Source organism: Nerophis ophidion, linkage group LG17, assembly GCF_033978795.1.
Source record: "Nerophis ophidion isolate RoL-2023_Sa linkage group LG17, RoL_Noph_v1.0, whole genome shotgun sequence".
Classification (NCBI taxonomy): domain Eukaryota; kingdom Metazoa; phylum Chordata; class Actinopteri; order Syngnathiformes; family Syngnathidae; genus Nerophis; species Nerophis ophidion.
In genome coordinates this window covers 11,595,825-11,620,017 of record NC_084627.1, presented here as the reverse complement: position 1 = coordinate 11,620,017, position 24,193 = coordinate 11,595,825, and the positions used below count along the sequence as shown (strand labels likewise).

The following is a 24,193-nucleotide window of genomic DNA, read 5'->3' as shown; positions in this document are numbered from 1 at the left end:
TGGACCGTAAATCAAGCAAATTAACCGTAGTGATTCCTATCAAAATAAAACGCATGCATTTTACTATAAGGCGAGGACCTCGCTCCTTCCTACAATGTTTTATCAAATAAAAAATAAGAGCATTACATTTTTATTTCAATAAAACGGGTGACCCATTAAAATTGAATTATGGCCATTTATGAATGAAGGCTAATGCACCGGATTTTATTTTGAAAGTCAAAAGAAGTACCGGAACCCGGATGTATGTTACTGACGTACAGGCGACTATAGTTATTAAAACTTTCGACACAATTAAATTAGTTTAGTAAGTTACTGTCAGACACTTCAACGGTTACTTCCTCTAATATGCTATTGTCATGCTTAAATATAAATTACACCTAAATTAGGGCACTTAGTTGGCTATGTAGAAGTGTAAAGGGTGAAGACAACGCGGGAGTCTAAAGTCCGTCCATCCATCCATTTCCTACCGCTTATTCCCTTTGGGGCGCTGGTGCCTATCTCAGCTACAATCGGAAGGCAGGTACACCCTGGACAAGTCGCCACCTCATCGCAGGGCGAGTCTAAAGTCATGTAAGTGAAGTTTTGTCAAGTCGATATAGTATTAAGAACTTCCCTAATACTTTCACTATTAATATTTTTTTCATATTTAAAGGTCTACTGAAATGCGATTTTCTTATTTAAACGGGGATAGCAGGTCCATTCTATGTGTCATACTTGATAATTTCGCGATATTGCCATATTTTTGCTGAAAGGATTTAGTAGAGAACATCGACGATAAAGTTCGCAACTTTTGGCCGCTAATAAAAAAAAGCCTTGCCTGTACCGGAAGTAGCAGACGATGTGCGCGTGACATCACGGGTTGTGGAGCTCCTCACATCTGAACATTGTTTATAATCATGGCCACCAGCAGCGAGAGTGATTCAGACCAAGAAAGTGACGATTTCACCATTAATTTGAGCGAGGATGAAAGATTTGTGGATGAGGAAAGTGAGAGTGAAGGACTAGAAGAAAAAGAAAAAAAAAGACGAGGGCAGCGGGAGCGATTCAGATGTTATTAGACACATTTACTAGGATAAGTCAGGAAAATTTCTTATCTGCTTATTGTGTTACTAGTGTTTTGGTGAGATTATATAGTCATACCTGAAAGTCGGAGGGGTGTGGTGACCGTCAGTGTCTCTGAGGGAAGCCACGTTTCTCCGTGAGGCGAAGGCAGCCGGTCGGGCCGGGCTGAGTTTTTTTTATCCCCTACTCCACGGTGGAATTATCCCACGTTCGGGAGCGGCCGGTTGGAGGAGCCAAGAGAGTCGCAGCTGCCTCTTTGACATTAATTTGAGGAAGGATAAAAGATTCGTGGATGAGGATAGTGAGAGTGAAGGACTAGGAAAAAAAGAAAAAAAGACAGGGCAGTGGGAGCGATTCAGATGTTATTAGACACATTTACTAGGATAATTCTGGAAAATCCCATATCTGCTTATTGTGTTATCAGTGTTTTAGTGAGATTATATAGTCGGAGGGGTGTGGCCATGGGTGTGGTGACCGCCAGTGTCTCCGGGGGAAGCCACGTTTCTCGACGAGGCAAGGCAGCCGGGCTGAGATTTTTTTTTCTTCCCTCCACGGAGTAAGCATCCGACGGTCGGTGGCGGCCGGTGGGAGGAGGCAAGAGAGTCCACAGCTGCAGGAGGAACGACGCAAACTCTCCGCTCATGTCTACGGTAAGAGCCGAATGTAAACACGGAAACACGTGCTGTGTTTGTGTTGCTAAAGGCGGCCGCAATTCACCGCTTCCCACCTACGTCTTTCTTCTTTGACGTCTCTATTATTAATTGAACACATTGCAAAAGATTCAGCAACACAGATGTCCAGAATACTGTGTAATTATGCGATTAAAGCAGACCACCATCAAAATGTCCGCTACAATCCGTGACGTCATGCGCACGCGTCATCATACCGTGACGTTTTGAACTGGATACTTCGCGCGAAATTTTAAATTGCAATTTAGTGAACTAACCCGGCCGTATTGGCATGTGTTGCAATGTTGATATTTCATCATTGATATATAAACTATCAGACTGCGTGGTCGCTAGTAGTGGCTTTCAGTAGGCCTTTAATACTAACCTGTCACACACTCAAGATTTCTCCAACATGACCTTTGTAACGCTCAGTCCTGATAAGACAAGTTACTGACAGTTGCTGCATGCTTCGTGCAGATGTTCCTGGATCACTCCATGGTCACCATGACGGTTCGATCCCTGTCAATCAAAACATTGTTCCTCCTATGGATCTCACACACCAGCAGATGTTTTGCATCGTCTGCCGAGCTGCAGGAGCAACCTAAAACAATTGGTAAGTCGTTTTTTTTTTCACAGTACCTGGATTTTGTGGAAGATGCCTGGTGGGCTACATTGTGGTACTTCAATATCTGTACAAGAGATGTCCGATAATGGCTTTGTCCAACTCTTAATTACCAATTCCAATATCAACCGACACCGATATATCTAGTCGTGGAATTCAATCAATCATCAATCAATGTTTACTTATATAGCCCTGAGTCACTAGTGTCTCAAAGGGCTGCACAAACCACAACACAAACCACTCCCAGTGGGACGTCGGTGACAATGATCAATCAATCAATCAATCAATGTTTACTTATATAGCCCTAAATCACTAGTGTCTCAAAGGGCTGCACAAACCACTACGACATCCTCGGTAGGCCCACATAAGGGCAAGGAAAACTCACACCCAGTGGGACGTCGGTGACAATGATGACTATGAGAACCTTAGAGAGGAGGAAAGCAATGGATGTCGAGCGGGTCTAAAATGATACTGTGAAAAGTTCAATCCATAATGGATCCAACACAGCCGCGAGAGTCCAGTCCAAAGCGGATCCAACACAGCAGCGAGAGTCCCGTTCACAGCTGAGCCAGCAGGAAACCATCCCAAGCGGAGGCGGATCAGCAGAGCAGAGATGTCCCCAGCCGATACACAGGCGAGCAGTACATGGCCACCGGATCGGACCGGACCCCCTTCACAAGGGAGAGTGGGACATAGGAGAAAAAGAAAAGAAACGGCAGATCAACTGGTCTAAAAAGGGAGTCTATTTAAAGGCTAGAGTATACAAATGAGTTTTAAGGTGAGACTTAAATGCTTCTACTGAGGTGGCATCTCTAACTGTTACCGGGAGGGCATTCCAGAGTACTGGAGCCCGAAATGAAAACGCTCTATAGCCCGCAGACTTTTTTGGGGCTTTGGGAATCACTAATATTATTATACCTAATTTTGTTGTGATGCATTAAACAATGTAACAAGGTTTTCCAAAAAAGGGGGAAAAACTTCAACTCAAGTTATGGAAAAAAAAAATGCCAACATGGCATTGCCATATTTATTATTGAAGTAACAAAGTGCATTTTTTTTTTTTAACATGGCTCAAAACAGCAGCTTAGAATTTGGGACATGCTCTCCCTGAGATAATCCTGATGCCCACTACAACTATGGGAAATACTGCACTTTGACTTTCACAAAGTGCATTATTTTTTATTTTCTTTAAACATGCCTCAAAACAAAAGCTACAAAAACAATGAAGGCACACAGCTTCAGTCCAGAGTATAATAGAGTAATAAAGTAAACAAAAACATAGCCCTTATTCAGTGCAAGACTGTCTGGTACACTGTATAACAGGAAATTACAAACAGGGCTCAATCTACCGTATTTCCTTGAATTGCTGCTGGGGGCACAAATTATTTTAAAACCTCTTCTCAATCCTGCACTTACCAAAGGCATGTGATAAAAGTAAGCATGCGCTAATTATTTTAAAACCTCTTCTCACTCCGGCACTTACCAAAGGTATGCAGTAAAAATTTGAGTGTGATGTAAGCTTGGACCTTAAATCCTACTGAATAGCTCTTAATCTTCTTCCCTTTATGCAATTTCAAATTACCGGCATTGAAAGTAGCCTCCTCCATTTTGAAAATTGTGACAGGTGAAGTGTCATATATATATATATATATATATATATATATATATATATATATATATATATATATATATATATATATATATATATATATATATATACATATGTATATATATATCCCGCTCGGGATGGTTTCCTGCTGGCTCTGCTGTGGACGGGACTCTCGCGGCTGTGTTGGATCCATTATGGATTGAACTTTCACAGTATCATGTTAGACCCGCTCGACATCCATTGCTTTCGTCCTCTCCAAGGTTCTTATAGTCCTCATTGTCACCGACATCCCACTGGGTGTGAGTTTTCCTTGCCCTTATGTGGGCCTACCGAGGATGTCGTAGTGGTTTGTGTTGTGGTTTGTGCAGCCCTTTGAGACACTAGTGATTTAGGGCTATATAAGTAAACATTGATTGATTGATTGATTGAATCTGCCCTGCTCTAATGTATTTGTATGAGTAACACAAATGTGCCGCAAGCTGGTGGTGAGTGCTTGAAGTGGCCTAGCAGTCAGCCAGAGCTTCTGAAATGCTGCGTTGAGACAGGGCATCTCCGTTCACTGCAAGCTGCAAAGTGTGCGCCATGCAGGGCTGACTAGCCACACCAAACTCCACCGTAGCTTTTGGCGTACTGCGTTGTCCCTGGCGACAACGTGAGCTTTCGCCCTGGGGTGGTTTTTGTTGTATTTTAGTTTTTTCTCGGCGAAGTCTTTAAGCAAGAATCCGGTGTGGTTTTCGGTGTTTGCTTTTCATCCATCTTCCGCTTGTATTCATCGTGTATATCTCCTTATGATTCTTGAAGAGGTGGGATATCAAATTGCTCGTATTAAAGGAAGACGTCTTGGTTCCTCCTCGCATAACCAACTTTTTGCAGTCATTGCAAATTGCCAGTTTTTTATCCGTCGGACACCATCCATCCATCCATCATCTTCCGCTTATCCAAGGTCGGGTCGCGGGGGCAACAGCCTAAGCACGGAAACCCAGACTTCCCTCTCCCCAGCCACTTCGTCTAGCTCTTCCCGGGGGATCCCGAGGCGTTCCCAGGCCAGCCGGGAGACATAGTCTTCCCAACGTGTCCTGGGGCTTCCCCGTGGCCTCCTACCGGTTGGACGTGCCCTAAACACCTCCCTAGGGAGGCGTTCGGGTGGCATCCTGACCAGATACCCGAACCACCTCATCTGGCTCCTCTCGATGTGAAGGAGCAGCGGATTTACTTTGAGTTCCTCCCGGATGGCGGAGCTTCTCACCCTATCTCTAAGGGAGAGACCCGCCACACGGCGGAGGAAACTCATTTCGGCCGCTTGTACCTGTGATCTTGTCCTTTCGGTCATGACCCAAAGCTCATGACCATAGGTGAGGATGGGAACGTAGATCGACCGGTAAATTGAGAGCTTTGCCTTCCGGCTCAGCTCCTTCTTCACCACAACGGATCGGTACAATTTCCGCATTACTGAAGACGCCGCACCGATCCGCCTGTCGATCTCACGATCCACTCTTCCCTCACTCGTGAACAAGACTCCTAGGTACTTGAACTCCTCCACTTGGGGCAGGGTCTCCTCCCCAACCCGGAGATGGCATTCCACCCTTTTCCGGGCGACAACCATGGACTCGGACTTGGAGGTGCTGATTCTCATTCCGGTCGCTTCACACTCGGCTGCGAACCGATCCAGCGAGAGCTGAAGATCCCGGTCAGATGAAGCCATCAGGACCACATCATCTGCAAAAAGCAGAGACCTAATCCTGCAGCCACCAAACCGGAACCCCTCAACGCCTTGACTGCGCCTAGAAATTCTGTCCATAAAAGTTATGAACAGAATCGGTGACAAAGGACAGCCTTGGCGGAGTCCAACCCTCACTGGAAATGTGTTCGACTTACTGCCAGCAATGCGGACCAAGCTCTGGCACTGATCATACAGGGAGCGGACCGCCACAATAAGACAGTCCGATACCCCATACTCTCTGAGCACTCCCCACAGGACTTCCCGAGGGACACGGTCAAATGCCTTCTCCAAGTCCACAAAGCACATGTAGACTGGTTGGGCAAACTCCCATGCACCCTCAAGAACCCTGCCGAGAGTATAGAGCTGGTCCACAGTTCCACGACCAGGACACATTTTAAAATAATCCCAAACCATAGACATGATGTCGTTAGTCAGTCACGGAGCGAGCTCGCTTGTTAGCCACGGCTACAGCACCGGCAACAACACACTCTTGTTGTTATGCTCCACTTGCAGCAGGTTGATGAGGTCATCAAGCGTCGCCAGTAAACCTCTCATGCTGCAGTCGGCAACTCCTGTGTTGTGTGTGGGGAGAGGGGGGAGGGGAGGGGCTGCTGACTGGGAAACGCAACTGTGTTTTACCAGCTATGTACCGCTCCGGCATTTTAAAAAGTCATTAATTTTACTTTTTGAAACTGATACCGATCATTTCCGATATTAAATTTTAAAGCATTTATCCGACATCTCTAATCTGTGCTGCAAAATACCCATCTGCTTTCTTGTCATTAGCTGTGATAGGAGCAGGCATCGGCGGCGCGGCCTCAGCCTTCTACCTGAGGCAAGAGTTCGGACCGGGAGTCAAGATCGACGTGTTCGAACCTGCCGAAGTCGGCGGGCGACTGGCGACGGTGAAGATCGGGAATCAGGAGTACGAGACGGGAGGAGCTGTAATCCATCCTCTCAATCTCCACATGAAGCAGTTCATCGACACCTTAGGTCAGTCTTTTTCAACCACCGTGCCGCGGCACATTAAGTCTGGTGATTATCTAATTCCACCTGTTTGGGCTAAAAATATTTTTTAGAAAACCAGTAATTATAGTCCGCAAATGATAAATGATAAATGGGTTGTACTTGTATAGCGCTTTTCTACCTTCAAGGTACTCAAAGCGCTTTGACACTACTTCCACATTCACCCATTCACACACACATTCACACACTGATGGAGGGAGCTGCCATGCAAGGCGCCAACCAGCACCCATCAGGAGCAAGGGTGAAGTGTCTTGCTCAGGACACAACGGACGTGACGAGGTTGGTTCTAGGTGGGATTTGAACCAGTGACCCTCGGGTTGCGCACGGCCACTTTCCCACAGCGCCACGCCGTCCCTAAATGATGTGTTGTTGTTGAGTGTCGGTGCTGTCTAAAGCTCGGCAGAATAACCGTGTAATACTCTTCCATATCAGTAGGTGGCGGTCAGTAGATAATTGCTTTGTAGATGTCGGAAACATTGTGAGGCAGTGTGGAGGTAAAGAGGTGTCTAATGCTTAAACCAAACCTTGAGACCTCCGAATTCAGGATATGGGGGGCAAGGGAGCGGATTTTGGTGGTAGCGGGGGGTGTATATTGTAGGTCCCGGAAGAGTTAGTGCTGCAAGGAATTCTGGGTATTTGTTACGTTATGTTACGGTGCGGATGTTCTCCCCAAATGTGTTTGTCATTCTTGTTTGGTGTGGGTTCACAGTGTGGCGCATATTTGTAACAGTGTTAAAGTTGTTTATATGGCCAACCTCAGTGTGACCTGTATGGCTGTTGACCAAGTATGCTTGCATTCACTTATGGGTGTGTAAAAGCCACATAAATGACGTGAATGCGCCGACACGGCGTTTGTATGGAGGAAAATCGGACGTGACGACTAGTTGTAGAGGACGCTAAAGGAGAATGGTTGCCCCGGGAGATTTTCGGGAGGGGCACTGGAATTCGGGATTCTCCCGGAAAAATCGGGAGGGTTGGCAAGTATTGACTCATCGTGTGAATGAAAACTTCTCCATATCGGCGTATCATGGATATGGCAGCAGCAGAAGTCGCACTGATTTACAAGGTGTGTAATTGGTTGTGAGTTCATGCACGGTTCATTTTGTACCCCAGGAAAAAAAAAAACATATAGTTTTGACTTGAATTTGAAAAAAAAACAAAAAAATTTTTTCACAAAAGAAAGGTTCGGTAAATGCGCAAATTAAACTGGTGGGGTTCGGTACCTCCAACAAGGTTAAGAACCACTGGTCCACACCAACAAATACTGCATTTGGATATTTCTTCTTACCCAGTCATGTGCTAGCTTCTTAACGTTAGCATGCTAGTATGCTAACAGGGACGACTGTATTCTTAACCTTCGTCTTGTGTTAGGGTCGGCACCGACCCGTTTTAGTTTTTAAATGCATAAAAACACATCATACATTTATTTTTTTTGCATCAAAGCTTTTTGACTTTGTCAGGAACCTCTTTGTCAACAAAATAAAACATTTACATTTTTTTCACTCAATTATAAAATGCTCTGGTAGAAATTATGCCCTTGGTGTTGTTAGGGTCGGTTTCGACCCAGTTATAAAAATAAGATGATAAAGCAATGATAAGAGCCAAAACTGAACACACTGACAGCCAGCTCCTCTCCCAATCATGTGAGCTTTAGTGGATTCTCATTTTACCTTGTTATCCTGTACAAAAACAAACAAAAGACAGACACTAAAAGTGTCACTTTTTGCCACTCTGATTTTGTCTTTTTATTAGTTTTGTAACTAGTAATCTATTTCTCTTGATTTCATTCGCTTGATTGGTTGTTGTTTGTTTGATGTTGGATTTCTGTTGCTGAAAAAAATACTTTTTAGCCTTTTTCTTTAAGTAAATATATATGGGTCGAAATTGACCCGTAACACCATAGATGTTACTATAGTTAAAATTCTTAAAATGAAAAAATAAACAAAACACATTTATTTAAGAGATGTGTTCTAATACCCCTTAGTAATAGTTAGGTAACACAAAAACCTTTTTTTATTTATATGATTCTCTTGAGGTTTGTTTTACCATTTTTAAAAATTTAAATCGAGGGGTATACTGACAAAAAAAGGCCCAATGGCCCAAACCAAAAATATTAAAACCAATATTTTCAAGGATAAGGAAGCCTAACGAGGTAACCAAGAGATGAGAAACAAATTGGATGATAGATAATTGTTTTTATGAGAATCAGCACCTCCAAGTCCGAGTCCATGGTTCTCGCCCGGAAAAGGGTGGAATGCCATCTCTGGGTTGGGGAGGAGACCCTGCCCCAAGTGGAGAAGTTCAAATACCTAGGAGTCTTGTTCACGAGTGAGGGAAGAGTGGATCGTGAGATCGACAGGCGGATCGGTGCGGCGTCTTCAGTAATGCGGACGTTGTACCGATCCGTTGTGGTGAAGAAGGAGCTGAGCCGGAAGGCAAAGCTCTCAATTTACCGGTCGATCTACGTTCCCATCTTCACCTATGGTCATGACCTTTGGGTCATGACCGAAAGGATAAGATCACGGGTACAAGCGGCCCAAATGAGTTTCCAGGTCTCTCCCTTAGAGATAGGGTGAGAAGCTCTGCCATCCGGGAGGAACTCAAAGTAAAGCCGCTGCTCCTCCACATCGAGAGGAGCCAGATGAGGTGGTTCGGGCATCTGGTCAGGATGCCACCCGAACGCCTCCCTAGGGAGGTGTTTAGGGCACGTCCAACCGGTAGGAGGCCATGGGGAAGACCCAGGACACGTTGGGAAGACTATGTCTCCCGGCTGGCCTGGGAACGCCTCGGGATCCCCCGGGAAGAGCTAGACGAAATGGCTAGGGAGAGGGAAGTCTGGGTTTCCCTGCTTAGGCTGTTGCCCCCGCGACCCAACCTCGGATAAGCGGAAGATGATGGATGGATAATTGTTTTTAGTGTATTTTACAGCTGATTTAAAACATGGGTCAAAACCGACCCGTTAACATAAGAGATGGTAACAGAAAGCTAACACAAGAGGAAGGTTAAAGGAATTTGTGCGACTCCGCCCCATTTCACACATTGTCCATATTTGGTCATTGTCAGCATCTTGCAGCTGTGTGTTATTGCAGGTCTCTCCACGTGTCAGGACGTCCCATCAAAAATGGCCATCTTCGACGGCAGCGAGCTCACGTTCGAAGAGAGCGACTGGTTCATCGTGAATTTCTTGCGCATGCTGTGGCATTACGGCCTCCACTACCTGCGCATGCAGATGTGGGTGGAGAGTGTTTTGGATAAATTCATGAGGTGAGCGAGAATAAGTACACAGTCTTCACGCGCTCACGAAGTGTAGGAGGTTCCTCATCCGTTTCACGTTGGCAGGATCTACCAGTACCAGCAGTACGGTTACTCCTTCGCCAGCGTGGAGAGGCTCCTGCACGCCATGGGCGGAGATGACTTCCTCACTCTGGTCAATCAGACCCTGGAGGAAGTCTTGATGGCCCAAGGCTTCTCTCAGATCTTCATCAATGACATCGTGGCTCCCATGACGCGGGTCACCTACGGCCAAAGTGTCCGAATCAACAGTTTTGTGGGTATGTGGTGTGCCGTTCGCCACCTGCTTGAGACTGCTGGTGAAATACGTTGCTGTGTCCTCAGGGGCTGTGTCACTGGCCGGGTCCGATTCGGGGCTTTGGTCCGTGGATGGAGGCAACAAGAAGGTTTGCACCGGACTTCTTTACCACAGCAAGAGCGAACTCATCCGAGCCAGAGTGGTGTCCGTTTCTTTTAAAGCCCGCCCATCAAAGACAGGTAACGTTCAGTCAGTTATTTTTGAAAGCAAATCACCGCTAAGGTCTTAAATCTTAAATCAGCGACCCAGTCAAATACATTGGCTTTGACAGCTGTGGCTGTAGGCAACTAAGGCTGCAGCTAACGTTTATTTTTCTATCGATTAATCTATAGATTATATTTTCAATTAATCTGTAGATTAATTATTAATTATTATTCTGCAATAGTATAAGCATTTCAAAAGTAAAAGTATTGCCTATTTTGCTTTAAAATCAATCAATCAATGATTACTTATATAGCCCTAAATCACTAGTGTCTCAAACGGCTGCACAAACCACCACGACATCCTCGGTAGGCCCACATAAGGGCAAGGAAAACTCACACCCAGTGGGACGTCGGTGACAATGATGACTATGAGAACCTTGGAGAGGAGGAAAGCAATGGATGTCGAGCGGGTCTAACATGATACTTTGAAAGTTCAATCCATAATGGATCCAACACAGTCGCGAGAGTCCAGTCCAAAGCGGATCCAACACAGCAGCGAGAGTCCCGTTCACAGCGGAGCCAGCAGGAAACCATCCCAAGCGGAGGCGGATCAGCAGCGCAGAGATGTCCCCAGCCGATACACAGGCAAGCAGTACATGGCCACCGGATCGGACCGGACCCCCTCCACAAGGGAGAGTGGGACATAGAAGAAAAAGAAAAGAAACGGCAGATCAACTGGTCTAAAAAGGGAGTCTATTTAAAGGCTAGAGTATACAAATGAGTTTTAAGGTGAGACTTAAATGCTTCTACTGAGGTGGCATCTCGAACTGTTACCGGGAGGGCATTCCAGAGTACTGGAGCCCGAACGGAAAACGCTCTATAGCCCGCAGACTTTTTTTGGGCTTTGGGAATCACTAATAAGCCGGAGTCCTTTGAACGCAGATTTCTTGCCGGGACATATGGTACAATACAATCGGCAAGATAGGATGGAGCTAGACCGTGTAGTATTTTATACGTAAGTAGTAAAACCTTAAAGTCACATCTTAAGTGCACAGGAAGCCAGTGCAGGTGAGCCAGTACAGGCGTAATGTGATCAAACTTTCTTGTTCTTGTCAAAAGTCTAGCAGCCGCATTTTGTACCAACTGTAATCTTTTAATGCTAGACATGGGGAGACCCGAAAATAATACGTTACAGTAGTCGAGGCGAGACGTAACAAACGCATGGATAATGATCTCAGCGTCTTTAGTGGACAGAATGGAGCGAATTTTAGCGATATTACGGAGATGAAAGAAGGCCGTTTTAGTAACGCTTTCTATGCGTGCCTCAAAGGAGAGAGTTGGGTCGAAGATAATACCCAGATTCTTTACCGTGTCGCCTTGTTTAATTGTTTGGTTGTCAAATGTTAGAGTTGTATTATTAAATAGAGGTCGGTGTCCAGCAGGACCGATAATCAGCATTTCCGTTTTTTTGGCGTTGAGTTGCAAAAAGTTAGCGGACATCCATTGTTTAATTTCATTAAGACACGCCTCCAGCTGACTACAGTCCGGCGTGTTGGTCAGCTTTAGGGGCATGTAGAGTTGGGTGTCATCAGCATAGCAGTGAAAGCTAATACCGTATTTGCGTATGATGTCACCTAGCGGCAGCATGTAGATGCTGAAGAGTGCAGGGCCAAGGACCGAACCCTGGGGAACTCCACACGTTACCTTAACGTAGTCCGAGGTCACATTGTTATGGGAGACACACTGCATCCTATCAGTAAGATAAGAGTTAAACCAAGACAGGGCTAAGTCTGACATACCAATTCGTGTTTTGATACATTCTAATAAAATATTATGATCGACGGTATCGAAAGCAGCGCTAAGATCGAGGAGCAGCAACATAGATGACGCATCAGAATCCATCGTTAGCAATAGATCATTAGTCATTTTTGCGAGGGCTGTCTCCGTGGAGTGATTTGCCCTGAAACCGGATTGAAAGGTTTCACATAGATTGTTAGACGCTAAGTGTTCATTTAACTGCTCCGCAACAATTTTTTCGAGGATTTTTGAAATAAAGGGAAGGTGAGACACCGGTCGGTAGTTTACCATGAGGTCAGGATCGAGGTTAGGTCTTTTAAGAAGAGGATGAATAACCGCTTTTTTGAATGCTAGGGGAACAGTGCCCGAGGAGAGTGATAAGTTTATAATATTTAGCACTGATGGACCTAATAATACAAAGAGCTCCTTGATCAGTTTCCCAGGGAGAGGGTCAAGTAAACATGTTGTCTGTTTTATTCCATTTACACGTTGTAACAATTCCTCTAATGTTATTTCCTCAAAACAAGAGAAACTATTTTGGAGGGCAGTATCCGCCGTATATACAATCGTGTCAGTGTTAATAGAACCCCGTTGTAGCTGGGACGCATTGTCTTTAATCTCCTTTCTAATGACTTCAAATTTATTACTAAAGAATTGCATAAAGTCATCAGCTGTGTGGGTTGAGCTACTGGAAGGAGTCCCTTGTTGGGTTAGCGATGCTACCGTACTAAACAAAAATTTAGGATCGTTTTTATTACGGTGGATGAGATTTGAGTAATATTTAGCTTTAGCTAAGGTAAGCATGCGTTTATAAGTTATTAAACCATCACTCCATGATTGATGGTGCACCTCAAGTTTAGTCGTGCGCCATTTGCGTTCCAGCTTTCTACATAATAATTTTTTAGCTCTAGTTTCTTCTGTAAACCACGGGGTGCGCTTTTTTGGAGCCTTTTTTAACTTTAGCGGTGCTATGTTATCAATGGTTTCGTGCAGGGCGCCGTTAAAGTTGTTAGTGAGGTTATCAATAGAGCCCACATACTTTGGGAATGGTGCCATTACCGAGGGCAGTAGGTCAGCAAGAGTTGTCGTTGTGGCCGTATTAATGTTGCGGCTGCTATAGCAGTTATTATTATTATTAGTTTGACGAACATGCGTCTGAACCTCGAATTTTATAAGGTAATGATCGGACAATACTTTAGTATACGGGAGTATCGTAACTTTGGAAACGGTGATACCCCTGACAAGCACTAGGTCTATCGTATTACCGTTGCGATGCGTGGGTTCATTTATTATTTGTGTGAGACCACAGCTATCAATTATAGTCTGGAGCGCTACGCACGGTGGGTCCGATGGGGTATTCATATGGATATTAAAGTCCCCCATTATGATTATATTATCGGCGTGTGTCACTAGATCAGCAACAAACTCTGAGAATTCGTTGATAAAGTCCGAACAGGGCCCTGGGGGGCGGTAGATAACAGCCAGGTGTAGAGGCAGCGGTGTGACAGACCTCATAGTAAGCACCTCAAACGATTTATATTTATTATTTATGTTAGGACTAAGGTTAAAGTTTTCGTTGTATATTAGTGCGACCCCCCCAAAATGATCAAAAATAAAGATAAACATCCAATACAAAAAAGTGCAAAACTAAATATTCTGTAACAACAGTGTAAACATTTCAACAAAAGTAAAAGTATTGCTTATTTGCTAAAATGTGCAATAATAAAGATAAACATCCAATACAAAAAAAGGGCAAAACGACATGTTCTTTAACAACAGTGTAAACATTTCAACGAAAGTAAAAGTATTGCTTATTTGCTAAAATGTGCAAAAATAAAGATAAACATCCAATACAAAAAAGGGTCAAACGAAATTTTCTGTAACAACAGTGTAAACATTTCAACAAAAATAAAAGTATTGCTTATTTGCTAAAATGTGCAAAAATAAAGATAAACATCCAATACAAAAAAGTGCCAATCTAAATATTCTGGAGCACTGTAAACATTAAGTATTGCTTTTAAAATGTGCAAAATAAACATCCAGTCCAACACAGTACACAATAACCAATTCTACTCATTCCAGTGAGTTATTAACAGTTGTAATGAAGATCTGCTTCTTCCTACTCCTTTTCGAACATTTTGAAAAGAGAAACTGGAAATTGTGATGTATCATGTCTTAATTGTATGCATGTAGGAAAAGTGAACAGTACCCATCCCTAATCATGAGTGGTCAGCATTCAATTAAAAACGGGTGTTCAACGTCTCCCAGACCAAAGGCCTAGCTGACAACTAGCATGCTAATCGCTAGCGGGCAACTACGGACCTAATCCCAACATACTAATTGCTAGCTGACAACTAGTGCACTAATTGCAAGCTGGCAACTAGCATGTCAATATCTAGCTGGCAACTAGGATGTTAATTGCTAGCTGACAACTAGGGCTTTAGTCGCTACCTCACTTTGGCGTACTAAATGCTTGTTGGCAACTAGAGCACTGATCGCTAGCTGACAACTACCATGCTAATTGCTTGCTGACTACTAGCGCACCAATTGCTTGCTAATCATTAGTTATCGTAAATGCTAATATGAATATAATAATATATTTATTTGTAATATTTGATTATTTATGCACTTTAAACCACATGACGATGTGTTGTCTCAATGTTTGTGTGTATTTAAAGAAATTTGTGGAAAAATTGCAGGGGGAAACTGTCAGAACAATTGTATGTAAATTATCAAAAACTTTCCGTTCTCTGAGTTCCCAGTGAACAGACAAGTGGCTGTCTTTGTTGTACCAAGCCAAAGGCACGTAAAATTGCATTGTGTATGATGGGAGATGACGGGAGGGGTTATATATTTTCAGCCAAGACCTGCCCAAGCTCGATCCAGGACCAGTCCAAACCCGACGCATCTTCTTCTTTTGTGTCAATGTGACCGAAAACAATGCCTGTTTTCATACTCCCCATTCCTGTAAAAACCTCTGTTATTATGTAAACATGGAATATCCAAATAAAAGAGACGTGAACCTTTTTTCGTTAGAGTACAGCCCAGACGTTTCTCCTCAAATTGAGCCAAACTTAATTCTGTCTCTGTTTAATTCCTTGCTCCTTGTCTCTTTTAATAGATGTCATCAGTGTTTGAACATGATAGAAATGTTTAAAAAATGTAACCACAAATTTCAAAGCCGCTCTGCAGTACTTCCGTTTACCTCCTGGGGGTAGCGGATCCCCCCGTTGAAGACCTCTGCTTTAAAATATATTGGCTTCTCTCCAATGATATGCTTCTTTGTTTTCAGGCCCGTCCACCAGCTTCTATGAGCTCAATTACGTCGACGACACCGGCACAGGGCACTCGCTCTATGATATCGTCGTCATAGCGACGCCACTTCACCAGGGCAAGTCTGACATCTCCTTCTCAGGCTTCTCCCCGCCCGTCCCGTCTCATTTCCCGGGGAGCTACCAGCAGGTGTTCGCCACGCTGATCCACGGCGTACTCAACACTTCTTACCTGGGGGTAACGCGCCCCGCCTCGGAGTTCTCCGTGTCCGACGTGCTCACCACGGACTCCGACGGCAGCAACGTGTACTCTCTGTCGTCCGTGGCCCCCGTGCACGTCCCCACGGGATACAGCCGACCCCCCGCCAGCCACAGCCAGGTGTGGAGAGTCTCCTCTCCTCGGGCGCTGAGCCAGGAGGAGCTGCGGCGTATGTTCCTCTCCTGGGACTCCGTGTCCGAGACCCGCTGGTTGGCCTACCCGGCTTACCGCACCCCGACACGTCGCACGCCGCCCTTCATCCTCCACAGCCGGCTGTACTACCTCAACGCTGTGGAATGGGCGGCCAGCGCCATGGAAATGAGTGCCATCTCTGCCAGGAACGTGGCCCTTTTGGCGCACCACCGCTGGCACGGTCAGACGGACAGGATCGACCAGGAAGACCTGCACATGCGTCTACGCGGGGAGCTGTGATGCACCCTGACAGGTATTTGTCTCGCCTCCTTCAGGGTTTAGTCATCAAACTGTGAACTTGGAAACAAGCCAACAATTACTACATGTTTTTGATGTCTTACTAACGATCGGCACACCTTTTTACTACTGAACCAAGTGCCTCAAAGGAAGCATTCATCCGGATTAGGCAGCAAATCATCCTTTCACGTTTGTCAGGATTGATTGCACTAGTAAGCACGAGGGGGAAAGAATACCTGACTTCCTGTCACCTGTTTCTTCTGCACTTATCCCAGGTGTGGGATTTTTCCTTCTAAAGTCGGAAATCCGGCTTTTTTATCTCTGTAAAAATGTAAAAAAAATATTTTCTGTTATTCTTCCTTTTTTCCAACCTACAATGTGTGTTAAAATCTTGATCTAGCTCTTTGCCATACCTGCCAGCAACTACGGTTTTCCCGTAATGAGTACGCTTTTTGATAATCCAGTGGTAAAAAGTAAGATTTTTCATTAAAAGATGATTAACTGAAACATGGACGCTACCTAGCGAAGCAAATCCACGGGCAGGGGACAAAATAAAGAGGAAACATCAATGATAGGGATGGCGTGGCGCAGTGGGAGAGTGGCCGTGCGCAACCCAAGGGTCCTTGGTTCAATTCCCACCTAGAACCAACCTCGTCATGTCCGTTGTGTCCTGAGCAAGACACTTCCCCCTTGCTCCTGATGGGTGCTGGTTAGCGCCTTGCATGGCAGCTCCCTCCATCAGTGTGTGAATGGGTAAATGTGGAAGTAGTGTCAAAGCGCTTTGAGTACCTTGAAGGTAGAAAAGCGCTATAGAAGTACAACCCATTTATCATTTAATTGGTTGGTTTACGTATAAGAAAATCCATGATTGTTTTTTTTGGTAGGGCTTCACGGTGGCAGAGGGGTTAGTGCGTCTGCCTCACAATACGAAGGTCCTGCAGTCCTGGGTTCAATCCCAGGCTCTGGATCTTTCTGTGTGGAGTTTGCATGTTCTCCCCGTGACTGCGTGGGTTCCCTCCGGGTACTCCGGCTTCCTCCCACTTCCAAAGACATGCACCTGGGGATAGGTTGATTGGCAACACTAAATTGGCCCTAGTGTGTGAATGTGAGTGTGAATGTTGTCTGTCTATCTGTGTTGGCCCTGCGATGAGGTGGCGACTTGTCCAGGGTGTACCCCGCCTTCCGCCCGATTGTAGCTGAGCTAGGCGCCAGCGCCCCCCGCGACCCCGAAAGGGAATAAGCGGTAGGAAATGGATGGATGATTGGTTGTTTACTAGGGGTGTGGGAAAAAATCGATTAGAATTTGAATCGCTATTCTCACTTTGTGTGATTCAGAATCGATTGTCATTTTTAAAAAATCATGTTTTTTAAATTATTATTGTTGGTTTTATTTTTTTATCAATCCAACAATACATCCATCCATCCATTTTCTACCGCTTATTCCCTTTTGGGGTCGCGGGGGGCGCTGGCGCCTATCTCAGCTACAATCGGGCGGAAGGCGGGGTACACCCTGGACAAGTCGCCACCTCATCGCAGGGCCAACACAGATAGACAATACACAGCAATACAATAACAATACCATAGCAATGCAATCCAATTCCAAAACCAAAGCTGACCCAGCGACACTCAGAACTGCAATAAACAGAGCAATTGAGAGAAGACAATATTAGTGTCAATATTAGTTATAATTTCAGCAAAGCTGTGATTAAAAAGCCCTCATTGACATTTATAAAATTAAAAGAAAAGAAGAATAGTGTCACAGTGGCTTACACTTGCATCGCATCTCATTGGCTTGACAACACACTGTGTCCAATGTTTTCACAAAGATAAAATAAGTCATATTTTTGGTTCGTTTATTAGGCTTTTTCTCTTTTTTTGGTATTTTCCTGAAGCAGTTTCATGTCTTCCTTTGAGCGCTATTTCCCGCATCTACTTTGTTTTAGTAATCAAGAATACGTCAGTGGTTTTTATCCTTTATCAATGGGACGTTGTTGATTGTCATGTCATGTACGGATGTACATTGTGGACGCCGTCTTTGCTCCACAGTAAGTCTTTGCTGTCGTCCAGCAATCTGTTTTTGTTTACTTTGTAGCCAGTTCAGTTTTACTTTCATTCTGCATAGCCTTCCCTAAGCTTCAATGCCTTTTTTTAGAGGCACTCTCCTTTTGTTTATTTTTAGTTTAAGCACTATACAGCTTTTTACCTTAACACTGCCCCCCGCTGTTCCCGACATCTACAAAGCAATTAGCTACCGGCTGCCACCTACTGATATGGAAGAGTATTACACGGTTACTCTGCCGAGCTCTCGACAACACCGACATTCAACAACAGCACATTAAAGTTAAAGTACTAATTGTTGGGAAGTGAGGGGAGCAATGAGCAGCAGCGGTGGCTTCGCCCGGGAATCATTTTTGGTAATAACATGCAGACTATAATTACTGGTTTGCCAAAAATATTTTGAACCTAAATAGGTGAAATTAGATCATATCCCACGGCACACCAGACTGTATCTCACAGCACACCCGTGTGCCGCGGCACAGTGGTTGAAAAACACTGGTCTAATGGGCGCATGACTTCAGAGGGGGTGGAGCTATGTTAGGATGGAGGCAACTCTTCTGTGTTTGGACACTACCTACTTCTACTGCTTATTAGTGATAGTTTACAAATTGATAATCTGTGCATTTGGTGTTATACTTATGACTGGGGACCATACTTGCCAACCTTGAGACCTCCGATTTCGGGAGGTAAAGGGTGGAGGCGTGGTCGGGGTTGGGGCCGGGGGCGTGGTTAAGAGTGGAGGAGTATATTTACACCTAGAAAAGTGCAGATTTGATTTTAACCTAATTAAAACATGACATCAAAAGTAAATATTTATTATGAGAAATCATTAAGATGATCTGTGTTTCCACAAAGATAAATATCATAAATTATTAATAATAACATAGAGTTGACCAAATTGGCTATTTCTGGCAATTTATTTAAGTGTGTATCAAACTGGTAGCCTTTCGCATTAATCAGTACCCAATAAGTAGCTCTTGGTTTCAAAAAGGTGGGTGACCCCTGCTGTAGATGTTATTGTTACATATGCATGTACAGTAGATGGCAGTATTGTCCTGTTTAAGAGTGTCACAACATTGCTGTTTACGGCAGACGAACTGCTTTACGGTAGACGAAAACGTGACTGCTGTTGTTGTGTGTTGTTACCGCGCTGGGAGGACTTTAATGAAACCGCCTAACAATAAACCCACATAAGAAACCGAGAACTCGCCCTCGATCGTTCTACAGTTACAACGTCATTGGGCAGGCTCGCTGTTTATGGGAAAGCGGACATGAAAACAGGCTATCGACACGCCCCTCAGGTCCGCATGGAGCTGGAGGGGGCGTGGCCTGAATTTCGGGAGATTTTCGGGAGACATTTTGTCCCGGGATATTTTCGGGAGAGGCGCTGAATTTCGGGAGTCTCCCGGAAAATCCGGTTGGGTTGGCAAGTATGTTGGGGACACATTTTCTGGGCGCACATAAATATTCTAAAATAATATTTATTCCCTTCTTACTTCACATGTGATAAATAAAACGAGTCCAACTTCACAAGTTTTGTTGCAGACGATGCTACGTATGTAGAGAATAAACCACATGAGGTTAGTACATCAGTTGAGGAAAATGAGTAAATTACATACATTTTGTTGTCTAATAGATTATAAATTAACACCAATGGGAGCACTTTAAAATTCCACCTATTCGACTAATGAACATTACCACATCATTTATACAGAAAGCATCAATAACAACTAATGACGATAGAATACAATTAACTGCAACATATAAGTGTAAAAAAACATTATGATTTGTACATTTTCCGAATGTGATTTGTCTTGTTTTGATCCGCTGCCCGGATCATATTGTGATTAGATTTTTGAGTCATTTTGTGTTTTCTGTTGGTTTTGGACTTCTTCGGTTCGTGTTTGTGCTTCTCACAGTTGGTTTCCATAGTTACTAATAATTTTCACTTGCCGCTTGTTCCGGACGTGCAGCTGTTTTGTGATTACTGTCATTATTTAAGCCTGCCTTCTCCAGTCAGTCAGTCTGGCTTCCTAGTTTGTGTTCATACAACAAGTAACGACTTCTGTTTTCCTGCTAGCTTCCACGCTAGGCCCTTTTGTTTATGCTAGCTTCCATGCTAAGCTCATTTTGTTTGCTAGCTACCACGCTAGCCCCCTTAGCTTTTTGCCTTCCGTGCTATGAGCACGCTTTTGTTTGTTTCCCGCCTGATTTATTGCTTAAATAAATAATCTCCTACCTGCACGCTATGTTCGAAGCCCATCTACACTTTTGGGAGAACGAAATCCACATCACCATGCGACCTAGTCGTCACAGGTCTAATATTAAAGGGGAACATTATCACAATTTCAAAAGGGTTAAAAACAATAAAAATCAGTTCCCAGTGGCTTGTTGTATTATTTGAATTTTTTTTCAAAATTTTACCCGTCTCGGAATATCCCTAAATAAAGCTTTAAAGTGCCTTATTTTCGCTATCTTCGAAACCACTATCCATTTCCCTGTGACGTCATACAGTGCTGCCAATGTAAACAAACAATGGGAATACCACAGCAAGATATGGCGACATTAGCTCGGATTCAGACTCGGATTTCAGCGGTTTAAGCGATTCAACAGATTACGCATTTATTGAAACAGATGGTTGGAGTATGAAAGTATTGAAGAAGAAACTGAAGCTATTGAGCGAATAGCTATTGATGCTATTCATAGTCATAGCATGGCCGAATAGCTGCGTTAGCATCGCCGGTAAAATGTGCGGACCAAACGATCAGGACTTTCGCATTTTGTGATAATGGAGCAACTTAAATCCGTCGATTGGTAAGTGTTTTTTTCGCATTAAATGTGGGTGGAAGGAAACGTAATATAGTTGCAGATGCATCTGCAGGTTATCCATACAACTCTGTGTCATATCTGCTTTAGCACCGCCGGTAAATAGCATGTTAGCATCGATTAGCTGGCAGTCACGCCGCGACCAAATAGGTCTGATTAGCACATAAGCCAACATCAACAAAACTCAGCTTTGTGATTTCGTTGACTTTGTCATTGCAAATGCATCTGCAGGTTATCCATACATCTCTGTGCCATGTCTGTTAATCGCCGGTAAATAGCATGTTAGCATCGATTAGCATAGCATGTTAGCATCGATTAGCTGGCACCAACGCCGCAACCAAATATGTCTGATTAGCAGATAAGTCAACAACAAAACTCACCTTCTTGATTTTGTTGACTTTATTGTTGCAGATGCATCTGCAGGTTATCCATACATCTCTGTGTCATATCTGCTTTAGCACCGCCGGTAAATAGCATGTTAGCATCGATTAGCTGGCAGTCACGCCGCGACCAAATATGTCTGATTAGCACATAAGTCAACATCAACAAAACTCACCTTTGTGATTTCGTTGACTTTGTCATTGCAAATGCATCTGCAGGTTATCCATACATCTCTGTGCCATGTCTGTCATCGCCGGCAAATAGCATGTTAGCATCGATTAGCGTAGCATGTTACCATCGATTAGCTGGCACCAACGCCGCAACCAAATATGTCTGATTAGCACATAAGTCAACAACAAAACTCATCTTTGTGATTTTGTTGACTTTATCGTTGCAAATGCATCTGCAGGTTATCCATACATCTCTGTGCCATGTCTGTCTTAGCATCGCCGGTAAAATGTGGAGACACTCTGGCACATTCAATGGGGGTCTGGCGGCAGACACTTTGGCATCTTCGGGCCAGTGGTGCAACTTGAATCCCTCCCTGTTAGTGTTGTTACACCCTCCGACAACACACCGACGAGGCATGATGTCTCCAAGGTTCCAAAAAATAGTCGAAAAAACGGAAAATAACAGAGCTGAGACCCGTGTGTGTAATGTGTAGAAAATGAAAATGGCGGCTGTATTACCTCGGCGACGTCACGTTCTGACGTCATCGCCACCAGAGCAATAAACAGAAAGGCGTTTAATTCGCCAAAATTCACCTATTTAGAGTTAGGAAATCGGTTAAAAGTGAAGTGAAGTGAATTATATTTATATAGCGCTTTTCTCTAGTGACTCAAAGCGCTTTACATAGTGAAACCCAATATCTAAGTTACATTTAAACCAGTGTGGGTGGCACTGGGAGCAGGTGGGTAAAGTGTCTTGCCCAAGGACACAACGGCAGTGACTAGGATGGTGGAAGCGGGAATCGAACCTGCAACCCTCAAGTTGCTGGCATGGCTGCTCTACCAACCGAGCTATACCGAATATATTGTCTTTTTTCTGCACCATCAAGGTATATATTGACACTCATATAGGTTTGGTGATAATGTTCCCCTTTAAGCAAAAAAAAAAAAACAATTTGAAGTTATCTTTATTTTTAAATTATCATGCCATGATTTTACCAGCTTGGGAATAAATCTTCCTCCATGTGACCCCTGAGCCAAAATGACTTTGACACCCCTGACCTGGGGGAACATTTGTTGAAGAAAAAAGACCATTTGTCTTATTTTAGCTCATCTTAAACAAAACCCAACCTATTTTGAAAGAAAATTGGTTTTTAAAAGCACTTTTAGACGTTTCAAGGGTTTGACTGTGAATAACCCGTCAAAGATTAACACTGTTTGTTTACAACAATGTTTACAATAAAGTACTTCTGCTGTAATATTTAAATTGTTTTTACTTGTCAGTTAATAAGCGCTACTGCCAATAGCGCCTCCTAACTTTCCGGCAATTGTCTGCCTGAGAAGCCTTGTGACCCATCAGTCATACGCCGAGTGACATCAGAATAAATCAATAAAAACAAACGGGGAAGTAAACATTGTCTTTTTTTGGGTGGAAGCATCAACAATTGGTGTCATTGAAGAGGCGGAATAGGGAAGTGTTTGTTTGCCGATGTGATGTCCCTCCAGGTAGGGGGTGGCAGACGGGAACAATGGCGCCACGAGTGCCTGTCCATGCAGGTCATGTGACATCAGAAGACGTATAAGAACTCTGCCTTCTCTTTCACCGCACCGCAAAGTCAAAATGAGGTTTCTGGCAGCGCTTTTTCTTGCCCTCTCTGTGGCAGCTCTGCAGTCTGGTAAGATTATGCTATATTACATTCTTGCAATGGCCTGCACTAATATTGATCAATGCCACCTTTTGGGGATATTTTTTTTCCAGCTTGGTGTGCATCCCTGGAAACAGCTGGAAATGACCAAAACATTCCTTACGGTAAGCAGTCATTGTTATATGTATATATAAATATATATATATATTTGTCCATAAAATGTATGTGATTTAGATGTCATTTTTTGCAGATGCGCTGACACAACTGCAGAAGATAGGTGCAGTATATTTAATCCAATCCGATCCACTTTATTTATATAGCACATTTAAACAACAATAACGTTTCCAAAGTGCTGCACAGCCATGTTAAAAACAATTGTAAAAATAAATAAATAAATAAATAAAATAAATTTAAAAATATATATATATATATATATATATATTATGCTCCACCAATGACTGAATAAAAACAAAAAATAAATAAATATAAAACCAATAAAAACAATATAAAAACAAATATGATTAAAAACTATTTTAAAGGGTAAAATCAATTAAAACTAAAATAGAAATCAAAGTGTATAAAAAACACAGAGGACCACACAACTCACGTAGTGTTAAAAGCCAAAGAATAAAAGTGGGTCTTAAGACGAGACTTAAAACACTCCACTGTGGAAGCAGTTTGAACATGGAGCGGCAGAGTGTTCCAGAGCTTAGGGCCGACCACAGAGAAGGCCCTGTCTCCCCTGGTCTTAAGTCTGGTCTTGGGCACCACGAGCTGGAACTGTACAGTCTTGTTTGGAAATCTGCCACAAGATGTTTCACAATATCAATCAATCAATGTTTATTTATATAGCCCCAAATCACAAATGTCTCAAAGGACTGCACAAATCATTACGACTACGACATCCTTGGAAGAACCC

The 24,193-nt window shown here is 43.7% G+C and overlaps 1 protein-coding gene across 5 annotated transcripts; it reads left to right on the top strand.

Annotated features, from left to right (window-relative positions):
- The first annotated feature begins 226 nt into the window (after nucleotides 1–226).
- pcyox1 (prenylcysteine oxidase 1) lies at nucleotides 227–23,267 on the top strand. Of its 5 annotated transcripts, none has more exons than XM_061876279.1 (8): nucleotides 227–570; nucleotides 1,620–1,712; nucleotides 2,208–2,343; nucleotides 6,468–6,674; nucleotides 9,797–9,971; nucleotides 10,047–10,258; nucleotides 10,323–10,475; nucleotides 15,529–17,653. In XM_061876279.1, the coding sequence occupies exons 2-8, from the start codon at nucleotides 1,704–1,706 to the stop codon at nucleotides 16,197–16,199; spliced, it is 1,563 nt and encodes a 520-aa protein (XP_061732263.1). In that variant the 5' UTR covers nucleotides 227–570; nucleotides 1,620–1,703; the 3' UTR covers nucleotides 16,200–17,653. The 5 variants fall into 5 exon arrangements, with proteins under 5 accessions (XP_061732263.1, XP_061732262.1, XP_061732265.1 ...); XM_061876278.1 differs by having other exon boundaries at nucleotides 1,487–1,712; XM_061876280.1 differs by lacking the exon at nucleotides 227–570 and adding an exon at nucleotides 23,135–23,267 and having other exon boundaries at nucleotides 581–1,712; nucleotides 15,529–16,212.
- Nucleotides 23,268–24,193: the final 926 nt, after the last annotated feature.

Bases quoted from the DNA above. Each gene is read 5' to 3' on its own strand.
- pcyox1 (XM_061876280.1), top strand. The intron at 6,675-9,796 runs GTCAGTCTTTTT...GTGTTATTGCAG, and splicing joins GCAGTTCATCGACACCTTAG to GTCTCTCCACGTGTCAGGAC. The intron at 10,476-15,528 runs GTAACGTTCAGT...CTTTGTTTTCAG, and splicing joins AGCCCGCCCATCAAAGACAG to GCCCGTCCACCAGCTTCTAT.